Source organism: Muscardinus avellanarius (assembly GCF_963383645.1).
Source record: "Muscardinus avellanarius genome assembly, chromosome: 17".
NCBI classification, from domain to species: Eukaryota; Metazoa; Chordata; class Mammalia; order Rodentia; family Gliridae; genus Muscardinus; species Muscardinus avellanarius.
Window position 1 is genome coordinate 25779546 of NC_137803.1, and position 15061 is coordinate 25794606.

Sequence of the window (15061 nt, forward strand, 5' to 3'; positions counted from 1 at the left end):
GTTTGTTTAATTATATAAACTTTTTCATAACAAGCGATCACAGCCAGTGGAATTTTAGTTAAAGATTTGTCGGTTGAACAACTTTAAGGCAGAAAAATGCCTATCGATGTCCTGGGACAGAAGAAGCCTTGACAAAACCTAAAGACCAAGCATTTTGGTAGTCCAAGGACTAGTGGGCTCCGTGTAGAGCGTGGGGCTTTATTCTAAATGCAGTGGAAGGCAGTACAAAGATTTTAAGCAGAGGTATGCCGGTCTCTGATTTCTACTTTCCCCAGTTTTCTCGTGCTCACAGGGCTGCCCCTGTTACAGCAGGCCATTTAAGGATCCGCTGCAGAGGGCCAGGCAGCAACAGTAAACGATAACTTTGGCGATGCGGGGCAATGGAGTTGAGGAAAGGGGGAAGAGATGTTTTAACACAGATTGGGAGGTGGTTTTGGCAGAAGGTGGTGATAGGTTGGCTGTGGCAGGTAAATGAGGAGAGATGCCAAGAATGAGCAGAGGTTTGTGGCTTGAGGAACTTGTACATGATGGTACCAGTTTGTGGACTGGAGAAGAGGGAGGAATCGACTTGGAAAGGAATTTTAGGCAAAGGAATTCAGTTTGAGGCAAAGAAATTTGAATGCCTGTAAAGCTTCTAAGTGGAGGTGTCAGGGTAGGGAGAAAGAGCCCAAGTGGCATAGGAACAAAGGGAGTGACAAGTAAGTATGCTAAGACCAAATTCAGCATATCCGGAAATCTGGTTTCCTACATTGCCCCATCTCAGAACTTGGCTACATTTCCTTAAAGCAGCATGTTGATTTATTAGATGCTTTCAGAAAAACAGCTCATTTAAAAGCTGCCTTGTAATGAGCTGTCCTTATTTTTTTAAAAAGAAAATAACATTTTTATTAATTTCTCATTTTAATACTTTATCCGTGGTTATTGTCATTTTTTTGTAATACAGACCACTTTGAAAACAGTGAGGTCAGTAGGGGAAAAAAGGTACATAAACACCTGTATAAGGAAACACAGTTTATAAATTTGTGATAGTAATGTTACTAAATGTGAACATCTTTTTTTTCCATTTCCCTGTTTTACAGATAAGGACATAATCCCCTAAAAGGCAAAATGGCTGCCTATAATAGCACAGTAGTTTAGTAGTTGTGGCAAAGAGTGATTATTAGAGTTTGGACTTCAAAGAGTGATTATTAGAGTTTAGTCAGAATAGATCAGAGATAAGGCACTTCTCTCAAGTTGCATAAAAAAAGGACATGTTTGAATGGGAGAATAATTAACATTGTAAAGATTGTCATGAACTGATTGAAGTTTAGTTCATAAGAACCAGTCTCCCAGATTTTTATTAGCACCCATCACAGTACTTGATAGTTTTCACCTAACGAATTTTCTACCGCTCATTAGCTTTTCTAGGAATGTGCCTGTGGCCCCCTTAAGGCAAGCAGGCAGGACTGCTTACTTATTCCTGACACAAAAATGGATGCGCTGGCAGTTTTCCTTAATTTACTGTGGTTGTCTTTAACAGAATGAGTAACTGTTTACAATGTTGATAGAAAGGCGAAGTTGGCTCTTAATGCTGTTTTTCTGTGCTGTCAAGTCAGCACACCTCGCCAGGCCCTTTCTTTGCACTGTCTTTAAGTCTTTGGAAATCTTCACTATCGGATTTTCAGAGCTTTTGTGTGTGTGTGTGTGTGTGTGTGTGTGTGTGTGTGTGGTATTGGGGATGTGGGGATGGAAACCTTCTACCTCTGGACTACACTTACAGATCTATTTTACATATATATATATATATATATATATATTTTTTTTTTTTTTTTTTTTTTAAACTTGGAAACAGGGTTTCACTAAGTTGCTGAGAGCCTCACTAAGTAGCTGAGGCTGCTTCGAACCTGTGCAATCCTCCTGTCTCAGCCTCCCAAGCGCAGGGATTATAAGCATGAGCCAACACGCCCAACTCCTATTTTATATTTTTATTTGGAAACAAGGTCTCTTAAGCCAGCCAGCCTGGCTTTGAACCTGTGCCATCCTCCTGTCTCCGTCTCCCAAGCGCAGGGATTATAAGCATGCACCACCACGCCTGGCTTTCAGAGCCTTTTTTAAAAAACAAGATTTTAGTTTGGTATTAAAAATTGTTAATGTTTAGCTGAGCATGGTGGCATGTGCTTGTAATTCCAGCATTTGGGAGGCTGAGACAGGAGGACAGCAGGTTCATAGTCAGCCTCAGTTACTCAATGAGGCCTTCTGCAACTTAGACCCTGTTTCAAAATAAAGAATAATAAATAGGTCTGGGAGTATAGCTTGAAGGTAGAATGCCCCTGGGGTCAATCCCTAGTATTGACCAAAAAAAAAAGTTAATGTTTAAACCTTTCAATATCCACATGAACTTGGCATAAGATCAAATAAATATTGACATAGTATTGAAATGATTTATGAAATGATGAGAAAAAATCCTTTAAATTGTCTCATCGTTGAATCTGGACGTAAAGAATTATTTTTAAGATATATTTAATATCCTTTTTTAAAGGGTATATTTTTATTGATTTTCCCATCCCAAATAATTGCATCAAATTCATTTCAGGCCTCACTTAAGCTAACCTTCACAGCCTGGACGCTTCAAGTAAGCAGCAGTGATAGTGGTAAAGAGAAGTTCTTGGTTTTGTTGTTATCCCCACCACACACACACACACACACACACACACACACACACACACACACTTTTTCTTAGGTAGATACCACGTAGCTCACTACTAGCACTCCCCTTCACAAATGGCTTTCTTGGATTATGAAGTATGGGGGCGGAACCTGGTAAAGGAACTGTATAGAGAAACATGAAATTCGCCTCCATTGTTTTTGAGAAGTCACCTGTGGTCATTAAGATAATTTTTATGTCTGTAATATGTCCCTTTTTCCGGATGCTCTTAACAATTTTGTTATCTTTGAATTTCAGAAGTTTCACAATGACATGCCAGGGTGTGGGGGGGAAGGGATGTATGTGCTGTGCTTATTTTCTTTGGAGTCTGCTAAGCTTGAGTCCATACTTAATGTGTTTTATCTGACTTGGAGAATTTTTATTATTCCTTCAAATTTTTTTCTACCAATTCCTCTTCTTTGACATAATGCTGTCAGTTTTCAAGGTTCTACCCATGTGTTTTTTCCTGGTCTTTAAAAAATTAACAAACTTTTAATTTGAACAAATGTTAGGTTTACAGAAACACTGAGCAGAAAGTACAGAGTATTACCATATGCCTCTCACCCCATTCTAGTTTCCCCTAATATCAAACATCTGGCATTTGTGTGTTGCCTTTGTTTTAATTAACAAGCTAATATTTATACATCATTACTAACTAAAGCCCATAGTTTACATCAGGGTTCACTTTTTGTGTTATACCGTTCTATGAGTCTTGGCAAATGGATAAATGACATGTATCATCCTTACAGGCATCATGCAGAATAATTTCACTACCCTAAAAATCCTTTATGTTGCACCTCTTTAGCCCTTCCTCTTAACTCCTTGCAAGCGCTTATCTTTTTACTGTCTCCATAGCTTTGCCTCTTCCAGAGATTATATAGTAAGAATCATACAGCATGTGTCCTTTCTAGGTTGACTTTCATTACTTAGCAATATATATATAAACTGAGTAATATCCATTGAAGGACATCTTAATTGCTTCCAAGTTTATCTGTGTATATATTTTCAAATCATTTTGTCATCAGACAGGAGTCTGAGTAGATCCCTCCAAGGGCAGTGAGACCTCCACTCAGCCTGAGTGGGTTCTTTTGCCCTTTTTATAATTGTCTTTTCTTAGTTTTCCTGTTATTAAGCTTTAAGCAGTCTTTATATATTTTGAATACTACTCCTTTGCCAGTTAGGTGTTTCATGTGTATATTTTCACCCAATCTGTGGCTTTTCTTTTTAGTCTCTCAACACTATTTTTTGAAGAGCCAGAGTTTTTAATTTTAATGAAATATGACAATTTTTTTTCTTTAATGGATTATACTTTTGGTATTACATCCAAAAAGTTATCATCAACCCCAGTCACATAGATTTTTATTCTATAATATATTCTATGCATTATCATTTTTCATTTTATATTAAAATCTATGTCCTGTTTTTAAATTTTGTGAGAAATGTAAATGTGTCTAGATTCACTTCTTAAATGTAGATGTCCAGTTTGTGGACAGCCTCAGCTACGTAGTGAGGCTCTCTGCAACTTAGTGAGACCCTGTTCCAAAATAAAGAATAAAAAATAGGGCTGGGGATGTCCCCCAGAGGTAGAATGCCCCTGGAGTTCCATTCCCTGTACCGCAAAATAAATAAATAAAAGATAAAAAATAAAAAAGTAGATGTCCAGTTGTTCCAGCATTGTTTGTTGGGAAGTTTATCCCGTCACCAGTAAATTGCCCCGCTCTGTTGTTAGAGCGTGTGGCTTACCCATGCTTTGTTTTGTTTTGCTTACAGTCTCCCTGCACTTCAGATTGGATCATTTCTATTGATCAATCTTCAGAGTCACCGACTCTTGCTTCTTTCATTGCCATCCTGCTGTTAAACTCATTCAGTGAATATTTTAGGTATTCTTCAGTTTTAGAATTTTTTATGGTTTCTGTGGTTTTTTTTTTTTTTCCCAGAGAGGTCCTATCTTTTATTACGAGTATATATTTCCTTCACATCCTTGAACATAGTTATAATAGATAGCTACTGTAAATTCTTGGCCTAATCCAAGCATCTGGACCTTCTCGGGTTGGTTTCCTTTGTCTTTTTTCTTAAAAGAGTCACATTTTTGTTTCTTCTTATGTAGATTTAATTTTACTGGGGATGTAGCATATGAAACATTGTTAGAAACTTGAGTCTGTTTTGTTCCTTCAGAGGATATTGACTTACTGATTGGTTGGGGTTTTTTTGCAGGCTGCCATTTTGGCTGTACTCAAACTATAAACGAGTCTTCCTCTTCCCCTGTAGTAGTAAGCAGCTGAAATCCATGTTTACTGTTCCTAGCATTGGTTAAACTAGGAATGGTCTGACCCACACAGTTAAGGGGTCAACTAAATACTTGGGCATATTATATATATAAAATATGGACGATTCCTCTGTGGCGCTCCTTTTCCCCAGATTCTGTTACTTCCAGTGGTTGTAGTTGCCCTGAACTTTGTTCTCTAATTCTTTAAGCCAGAATGACTGTGAATTTCTGAGTTGTTATTTCATTCAACCTGGACTAACCTTCAAGTTAGGTACTATAAATAACTTGGACACTCAGTACTGTTCCACATTCGTCTCCTCCTCCTCTTTTTTCTTCTTTCTTTCTCTTTCTTTCTTTCTTTCTTTCTTTCTTTCTTTCTTTCTTTCTTTCTTTCTTTCTCTCTTTCTTTCTTTTGTGTGTGTGTGGTACTGGGGATGGAACCCAGTGGCTTTCTACCTCCAAGTTACATTCCCAGACCTATTTTATATTTGGAAACAGGGTCTCACTAAGCTGCTGAGAGCCTCACTAACTAGTTGAAGCTGGCCTAGAACCAGTGTGATCCTCCTTTCTCTGCCTCCCAAGTACTAGGATTACAAGCATACAAGCATGCGCCACCATGCCCAGGTGTGTGTGTGTGTGTGTGTGTGTGTGTGTGTGTGTGTGTGTCTGGAAATTAAATCTAGGGGCATTCTACCTCTGAGTTAAAACCCAGTCTTTTTTTATTTTTCATTTTTTAATTTGGGAACAGGGTCTCACTAAGTTGCTGAGGCTGGCTTTGAACCTGCAATCCTTCTTTCTCAGCTGCCCAGCTACTGGAATTATAGGCATGCACCACCATGCCCGGAAGTTTCTTTTTAAGTGTCTACTTTTCTCCAGATCTGCCTAGATATGTTCATTTCTAAGCCCTCCCAGTATTTGTGCTTTTATATTGTCTGCAGCTTCGCATTGTCTGTGGGAGGGCTGCTCAGATGGGACCATGACCCCACACAGAACTAATGAAATGAGGAAGGAAGCACGGAAAGAGTAACAGTAAAATGAAGCAAAGAGAACACTGATATGAAAATAGGCAGAGTGTGAAGAAAGGAGAATTAGAGGACATCTGGAAAGATTCAGCGCTATGTAATGGCACAGAATAAGCCAGCTTCCAGGACAAAACACCTCTAATGCCCCAAACTAACATTTATGGCCTTTTATAAATACCTAAATATTACCTTGGTGAAGAAGTGAGTCTGTGTGTCTTAAAGGATGATTTCTGTGGAAAGAGATCTTCAACATAAGCTGGGAGGTTGCGATTAGATACAAACTGTGTGATGCTTGAATAGTCCCGGTTATAGGTCAGTGTCTTAGCACATACTCATCAAGAGTCTCATAATTTCTCGATTCATGTGGAAACGTGAGTGCACATTGTTTTGAGAAGAATAATTTAGTCTGTGCAAAATGGCTAGCAGAGGATCTATCACAGGTAAATGCCCCTGGGTGTCAGCTCTAGCATTTTCCTTGAAGAGGTGTCAGGAAGATTAGATATGTGGAAAGCGAGGGCATATCTAGTACCGAGTATGTATGAAACCAGTGCTGTGTGCTGATGTGCGGGTTTTACACTGAGTAACTCCAGGGGGTGCCACTCACATCATCGTCATATACCTGAACAGTCATTGATTTATTTTTTGGCAGGTAATAGGTATTTGGGGGAAAAGAAATATTTACTTATACAGGACACTGATATACAGTGATGCTGCAAGTTCATAGTCTCAGTTTGTATTAATAAGTATGGAGAGAATTCCTCTCTATTCTTTGTGGTTAGATTAAATTCAGAGTGTATCCTAATAGGATATTGGCAAACAGAATCTTTAGAGGAAAGCAGTAAGAATTAAATATAAGGTAAAGAACTATTGCAAGAATGCTTTTTATTTATCTGGAAAAGAGTTGTTGGGTCTTGGGAATTTTACAGGTTGGTTGACTCCAGATACCAATGGGCTACAAATGTAAAAATGACTTATTTTGCCCATCTTATCCCAAGGGTAAGTAATAATAGCAATGGATTATAGTTCATGTTATTTGAAATATATAATGGAGTCATCCTGTGATCCCAGAAGCAATGGCGTATATAATTCAAAGTAGCATATATTCTAGAAGCTACTTAGCTCTCTGTCTTACACATTTAGACAAAACTAGGATTGGGAGAAGACTGTAAGCAGAGTTATAGCTCACTGTGGGGCAAAAATCATTAGCTTTCCTGTCTATTCATGGGCATGCTGCTTTACACAGTAGAGCATGCCTTCTTAGTGAAAGTTTTCTAGAAGTTAGAAAAACATCAGAAATTTTCTAGAGGGAGTCTGTTTGTTGTACTTGTGATTGAAATCAGGGGCATTCTACCTCTAAACTACACCCCCAGCACTATTTTATTTTTTATTTTGAAACAGGACCTCGTTAGATTGCTAAGGACCTCGCTAAATTGCTGAGGCTAGCCTCAAACCCGTGATCCTCCTGTCGCATCCTCCTGAGTACTGGGTTTACAGGTGTATTCCACCATACCTGGCTCGAGGAAGTTCTTATAGAGTGAATGATTGACCTCAGACAACCTCGTGAAACCTTCCAGTTTGGAGATTCTTTGATTCTAATGCTAGGTCATTATACTCTAGCACTTAGAAGAAGCATTTCTGTTTTCAACAAATGTTTCTGGCATTGTAAAGCACCCGAGGATAAGAATGTTGTCTGAGCGGTATAGATTTACGTTGCAGCGTGCAGTGCAGTTCTTGGTACTTGCATGTAGGTACTGAACAAACAGATAACTCTTAATAAGATTCTGCTTCCATGGATATGACTATTCTATCACTGCATGGCAAAGATAATGTTATAGAATTGAACATTGTACTTTATCACAAACCTTCTAAGTAGGATTATTTAATGTACGTTACGGTCTAACTGCGATTGCTTACAAATCTCTCCTCCTTGCATTAGGTGTATTTGTTGTTGCTGCTAAGCGAACACCCTTTGGAGCCTATGGAGGTCTTCTGAAAGACTTCACTGCCACCGACTTGGCTGAATTTGCTGCCAGGGCTGCTCTGTCCGCTGGCAAGATCCCACCCGAAACTGTTGACAGCGTCATTGTGGGCAATGTCATGCAGGTTAGTGGCGGGAGAGGAATTCACTTCTGTTCCTTCCCCTTAACATGCCATCATGATGTAAGTATTTGCAATTTGTAATTTGAGTAATCCTCTGACTCCAGAAGCAATAGCATACATATATAATTCAAAGCAGCTTGTACTTGGGGAACTATGTATCTATCTGACTTAGGGTGCATTTCAGTGCTTCTTAAAAAGCAAATTGCCGGACTTCCGGGAAGATGGCGACGGAGGAAAGCGGCACTTACAAGTCCCGCTAACAATCCAACTCTACTACCACAAAACCAGCGCCTTTCAGAGCCAGAAAACACCACCAGCAAAGAAATAAAAACGGTAACTACAAGGGACAGAGAAAAAGGGCTGGAAAAACAAGACACCAGAAAAAAACCAGCCCGAAGTGCCGCGCCCGCGCGGCGCTGAGCGGCCAGAGCCGCAGCGCGGATTGGGGGGAGCCGCAGAGTGGAGCGGCCTGCCGCGTCGCGGAACCGCCAGAGCGGCGGGAGTGGCCAGACCCGCGGTGCAGAGCAGCCGAAGCCGCGGTTCAGAGCAGCCGAGTAGAGCGGCCAGAACAGCCAAGCGGAGTGGCCAGAACAGCCGGAGCAGCCAGAGCCGCAGCGCGGATTGCCTGGAGCGGCCACGCGGAGTGGCCAGAGCCGCGGAGTGGAGCGGCTGGAGCAGCCGGAGCGGAGCGGCCAGAACAGCTGAGCGGAGCGGCCAGAGCAGCCGAGCAGAGCGGCCAGAACAGCCGGAGCGGAGCGGCCAGAACAGTCGGAGCAGCCAGAGCCGCGTCGCGGAACGGCCGGAGCGGCCGGAGTGGCCAGACCCGCGGTGCAGAGCAGCCAGAGCCGGGCGCAGAGCGGCCGGAGCGGAGCGGCCTACATCTCCCCTAGCAGCACCAGGCTCCAGAGAGGAGGGAGACTCAAAACAGAGCTCAAATCCAGAGAGGAGGTACTTTGGCCTCGCGGCCTAGGACGCAGAAGCAGCGTCTTACTGCTGGTGGCAGTGGTGAGTTCACCGGACAGCCCTAGACCAATCCATTCAACCAGCCACCAGGAGCCTGAGAGGAGCGGTTGACAGCGAGCTGAGGTGAGCAGGTGCTGAACAGCCGGGCGGCAGTCAGCAGTTTTGTTGGTGCAGGGAACATCTAAAGCTCCCAAGGGCCGAGCACAGCACAACTGGCAGGGACTCAGAGCGGAGTTCAAAACCAGAGAAGAAATACGCCGCATCACGGCCAAGGGCGTGGCAGTGGTGCCATATTGCCAGTGGCGGCAGCAGCGAATCCACCAAGTTCACTACAGCTCCATCAGCGCACTCAATAACCGTGAGTCAAATTGTGACCCCTAGGGAAGAAATCCCAGTACTGCGCTCCCAGGGACTTGCGCAGATAGTCTCCCTGGGTCGGAGATTTTAGCAGTGCAGCCCAGGGTGGGAGTGGCAGTGGCAGAGATATCATACCATAGTCACAACTCCCCACTGGAGAACGCCCAACTTGGCACTCCCCACGGTCTAAGCAGCCTTGATTGACTCCCTGGGTCTGAGACTTTGTGATACAAACCAGTTAAGGAGTAGTGGTGACTGAGATACCACAGACACGAGATCCAGAGCATCTTAAGTGAACTCGTAGTGACTCGGGGAAGAACCCAGAGAAGGCACAAACTTCCAAAATCATGGGAAAGAGAAATAACAATGGAGCAGTGAATGCCAACAACCCCACAACATCAGAATCTGATAACACAGAAATCCAAAGATCTCTAGAAGATCAAATTAGGAAAATAACTTTAGAAATAATAGAGGACTTTCGAAAAGAATTTAGAGAGAGTCAAAAAGAGATAAAGGATGCAATTAATGAAGTAAAGGCCTCAATCCAAAGTATAAACAACAGATTAGACCACATGGAGAATAGAATCTCGCTCCTTGAAGATGATCATTCTAAAAATGAACGCATAGTTTCTAATTTAGAAAAAAAAAAACCCGACAGCAGGAATCTGACATTGAAGAAATATGGGCCCATTTCAAGAGAGCTAACCTAAGAATAATTGGAATAGAGGAGGGAAAAGAAGGTGAAACCAAAGGGATCAACAATCTCTTCAAGGAAGTAATAGCAGAAAATTTTCCAAACATAGAGCAAGAGGTCGATACACAGATCCAGGAAACTTATAGAACTCCCTTTAGACAGGATCAGAGAAGAGGATCCCCACGCCACATAATTGTCAAAATGACTAATGTGGAAGCCAAGGAGAGAATCTTAAAGGCAACAAAAACAAAAGGCCACGTGACATACAGAGGCAAACCAATTAGAATCACTCCAGACTTCCCAAACCAAGTTATGAAAGCCAGAAGGGCTTGGAGTAACATATTCCAAACTCTGAAAGAAAACAACTTCCAGCCAAAAATTTCCTACCCAGCAAAACTATCCATCAAATTAGATGGGGAAATAAGAAGCTTCCATGACAAACAGCAACTGAAGGAATTTATGTCTTCAAAACCAGCGCTAGAGAAAATACTCAAGGAGATTAACTGCAAAGAGGAAATGGGTAATACACGCCAGAACCAAAGAAACAAGAATTCCCATCCAGCAGACAACTAAGCAAAGAAGAATAAACAGTATCTTAAACAGAAATAAGATCTTAACATGTTGGGAATTAAAAATTATCTCTCTATAATCACACTTAATGTAAACGGCCTCAACTCCCCAATAAAAAGACATAAAGTGGCAAAATGGATTAAAAGCCAGAATCCATCCATCTGCTGCTTACAAGAAACACACCTTACAAGTAAAGATAGGAACAAACTCAAGGTAAAGGGCTGGAGCAAGGTAATCCATGCTAATGGTACTCGAAGACAAGCAGGAGTAGCAACTATGATATCAGACAAGTTAGACTTCAAACCCAAACTTATTAGAAGAGACAAAGAAGGTCACATCTTACTGGTAAAAGGAATAGTCCAGCAAGAGGAAATAACAATAATCAACATCTATGCCCCAAACATAGGGGCAGCTACTTTCATAAATCAAACTCTTTGTGATATGAAGTCACACATAAATCCCAACACAATAATACTGGGAGACTTCAACACACCTCTCACAATACTAGACCGATCTTCCAGACAAAGGGTCAGTAAAGATGTCTCAGAACTAAAGAACACCATTAACCAAATGGACCTGTTGGACTCATATAGAATATTTCACCCAACTACAGCAGAGTTTACATTTTTCTCAGCTGCTCATGGAACCTTCTCCAAAATAGATCACATCCTGGGACACAAAATGAGCACTAGCAAATTTAAAAAATGTTACATACTTCCCTGTGTCATTTCAGACCATAATGGAATGAAACTAGAAATCAACTATAAGAAGACTCAGAGAAACAACATAAACATGTGGAGACTGAACACCACACTTCTGAATGAAGAATGGGTCATAGAAGATGTAAGAGGTGAAATCAAGAAATTTCTAGAAACAAATGAAAATAAACAACATATCAAAACCTCTGGGACACTTTGAAGGCAGTATTAAGAGGAAAATTTATAGCACTGAGTGCTCACATAAGAAAAACAGAAAATCTTCAAATAAATAGCCTTATGACACACCTCAAAGCCCTTGAAAAGCAGGAACAATTGAACCCCAAAGCCAGCAGAAGACGGGAAATTATTAAAATTAGAGCAGAAATTAACGAAATAGAGAATAAAAAAACAATACAGAAAATCAACAAAACTAAAAGCTGGTTTCTTGAAAAAATTAACAAGATTGATAAACCATTAGCCAACCTAACTAAAAAAAAGAGAGAATCAACCCAAATTATGAAGATAAGGGATGAAAAAGGAGACATTACTACTGACAGCGTAGAAATCCAGAGGATTATCAGAAACTACTTTGAAAAACTATACTCCAACAAAATGGAAAACCTGGAGGAAATCGACAACTTCCTAGATAAATACAACCTTCCTAAACTGAGTCAAGAAGATATAGAACACTTAAACCAACCAATAACAATTAAAGAGATTGAAACAGCAATAAAGAGCTTACCATCAAAGAAAAGCCCAGGACCAGATGGTTTCCCAAGTGAATTCTATAAAACCTTTATAGGAGAACTAATCCCAATACTACTCAAACTATTTCGGGAAATAGAAAAAACCGGGACTCTCCCAAATACATTCTATGAAGCCAACATCACACTAATACCCAAACCGAATAAAGACAGTTCAAGGAAGGAAAACTACAGGCCTATATCTCTGATGAACTTGGATGCAAAACTATTAAACAAAATACTAGCAACACGCATTCAAAACCACATCAAGAAAATCATTCACCATGACCAGGTAGGGTTCATCCCAGGGATGCAAGGCTGGTTCAATATACGAAAATCAATCCATGTAATTCATCATATAAACAGAATCAAAGACAAAAACCACATGATCATCTCAATAGATGCTGAAAAAGCATTTGATAAAATTCAACATCCATTTATGATAAAAACACTGCAGAGAATTGGAATAGAAGGAACATATCTCAACATTATTAAGGCAATCTACAATAAGCCCACTGCCAACATCATATTAAATGGGGAAAAACTTCAAGAATTCCCCCTAAAAACTGGAACGAGACAAGGATGTCCACTATCACCACTTCTCTTCAATATAGTACTAGAGACTCTAGCCAGAGCAATAAGGCAAGAAAAGGAAATCAAAGGAGTACAAATAGGAAAAGAAGAACTCAAGCTTTCACTATTTGCAGATGACATGATACTATACTTAGAAAACCCAACAAACTCAACCAAAAGACTTATAGAACTGATCAACAAATTCAGCAAGGTATCTGGATACAAAATCAATCTTAAAAAATCAGAAGCTTTCCTGTACACCAACCATAAATCCACTGAAAAAGAAATTCAGAAAACACTTCCACTCAGGATCTCCCACAAAAAAATAAAATACCTAGGAATAAACTTGACCAAGGAGGTAAAAGATCTCTACAAAGAAAATTATAAAACACTGAAAAAAGAAATCGAAGAAGATCTTAGAAGATGGAAAGACCTTCCATGTTCATGGATTGGCAGAATAAATATTATTAAAATGGCCATACTCCCAAAACTGATCTACAGATTTAATGCAATGCCCATTAAACTACCAAGATCATTCCTCACAGACATAGAAAAATCAGTCCTTAAATTTATCTGGAATAACAAAAAGCCCAGAATAGCCAAGGTAGTTCTCAGCAACAAAAACCACGCAGGAGGAATCACAATACCTGACTTTAAACTATACTACAAAGCCATTGTAATAAAAACAGCATGGTACTGGCAAAAGAACAGATATATAGACCAATGGAGCAGAATAGAAGACCCAGAAACAAGTCCACACACTTTCAGCCAATTGATTTTTGACAAAGGGGCCAAAAACATACACTGGAAAAAAGATAGCCTCTTTAACAAATGGTGTTGGCAAAACTGGTTAACCATATGCAGAAAATTGGATGTTAATCCCACTTTTTCACCCTGTACAAAAGTCAACTCACGATGGATCAAAGACTTGGAAATTAAACCAGAGACTTTGAAGCTCCTTGAAGAGGGCATAGGTCCAACACTACAACACATAGGCACAGACAAACATTTCCTCAACAAGACCCCAAAAGCACAACAAATTAAAAGGAGAATCAATACATGGGATTGCATGAAACTGAAGAGCTTCTGTTCAGCAAAGGAAACTATCAAGAATCTCAATCGAGAGCCAACAGAATGGGAGAAGATTTTTGCCACCTACACCACTGATAGAGGACTAATATCTAGAATATACAGAGAACTCAAGAAACTCAACACTAAGAAAACAAAACATCCAATAACAAAATGGGCAAATGAACTAAATAGACACTTCACAAAAGAAGAAATTCAAATGGCCAATAAATGCATGAAAAAATGCTCAACATCACTGGCAATCAGAGAGATGCAAATCAAAACTACCCTGAGATTTCACCTAACTCCAACTAGAATGGCCATCATTCAAAACACAAACAACAACAGATGCTGGCGAGGATGTGGAGAAGTGGGAACTCTAAGACATTGTTGGTGGGATTGCAAATTAGTGCAACCACTTTGGAAAACAGTATGGAGAATCCTCAGAAGAATGGGAACAAATCTACCATTTGATCCAGCAATACCACTGTTGGGTATCTACCCAAAAGAAAAGAAACCAAACTATCAAACTAATGCATGTGTATCTATGTTCATAGCTGCACAATTCACCATAGCCAAACTATGGAACCAGCCAAGATGTCCATCAACAGATGAATGGATTACAAAACTGTGGGATATGTACACAATGGAATTTTACTCAGCCATCAAAAAAAACTCAATTACATCATTTTCAGGGAAATGGATGGAGCTGGAGGACATTATGCTAAGTGAGATTAGTCAGGCACAAAAAATAAGAAATCAGATGCTTTCCCTAATATGTGAGAGTTAGGGAGAAATGGGTCATAGGAGGAACTCTTGGAAGAGCATCAGTAACTTTTAACTCTGTTTACATTGTCTTTGGATATACAATATTTTTTTATTTTTTAAGGGAGTTTATTTACCCATTTGTTGCCTGTGCCATTGAAATCATATCCAAGAAATCACTTCCAATTTCAATGTTGTGAGGTTTTATGACCCAGATTTTCTTCTAAAAGCTGATAGTATTAAGATTTATATTTAGGTCCTTTATCTATTTTGAGTTAATATTTGTATATGTGTTAGGTAAGGGTCCAATTTTATTATTTTTCATTTATTATTATTTTTCAACAATATTTAGTTAAAAGACTAGTATTTCCTCCACCAAAAGTTCATGGAAACCTTGTCAAAAATAACTTGACAATGTATGGAAGAATTTATCTCTAGGCTTTTATTTAGCTCCAATGGTTTATATATCTGCCTTTAGAACAGTACTACACTGTTTCAATTATTGTAGCTTTATATGGTTTGAAATCAGAAAATATACATCTTCTAGCTTTGTTCTTCT

General features: G+C 39.8%; 1 protein-coding gene across 1 annotated transcript in view; it reads left to right on the top strand.

Moving 5' to 3' along the window:
- Positions 1-370: 370 nt before the first annotated feature.
- Positions 371-15061, top strand: part of ACAA2 (acetyl-CoA acyltransferase 2) — a gene marked incomplete at both ends in the record, with an annotated part of 38715 nt that continues 24024 nt past the window's right edge. Inside the window, 2 exons of the mRNA XM_080714685.1 lie at positions 371-467; positions 7908-8074. Of these exons, the coding sequence (XP_080570811.1) occupies positions 371-467; positions 7908-8074 (264 nt within the window). The remainder of the gene's footprint in view (positions 468-7907; positions 8075-15061) is intronic.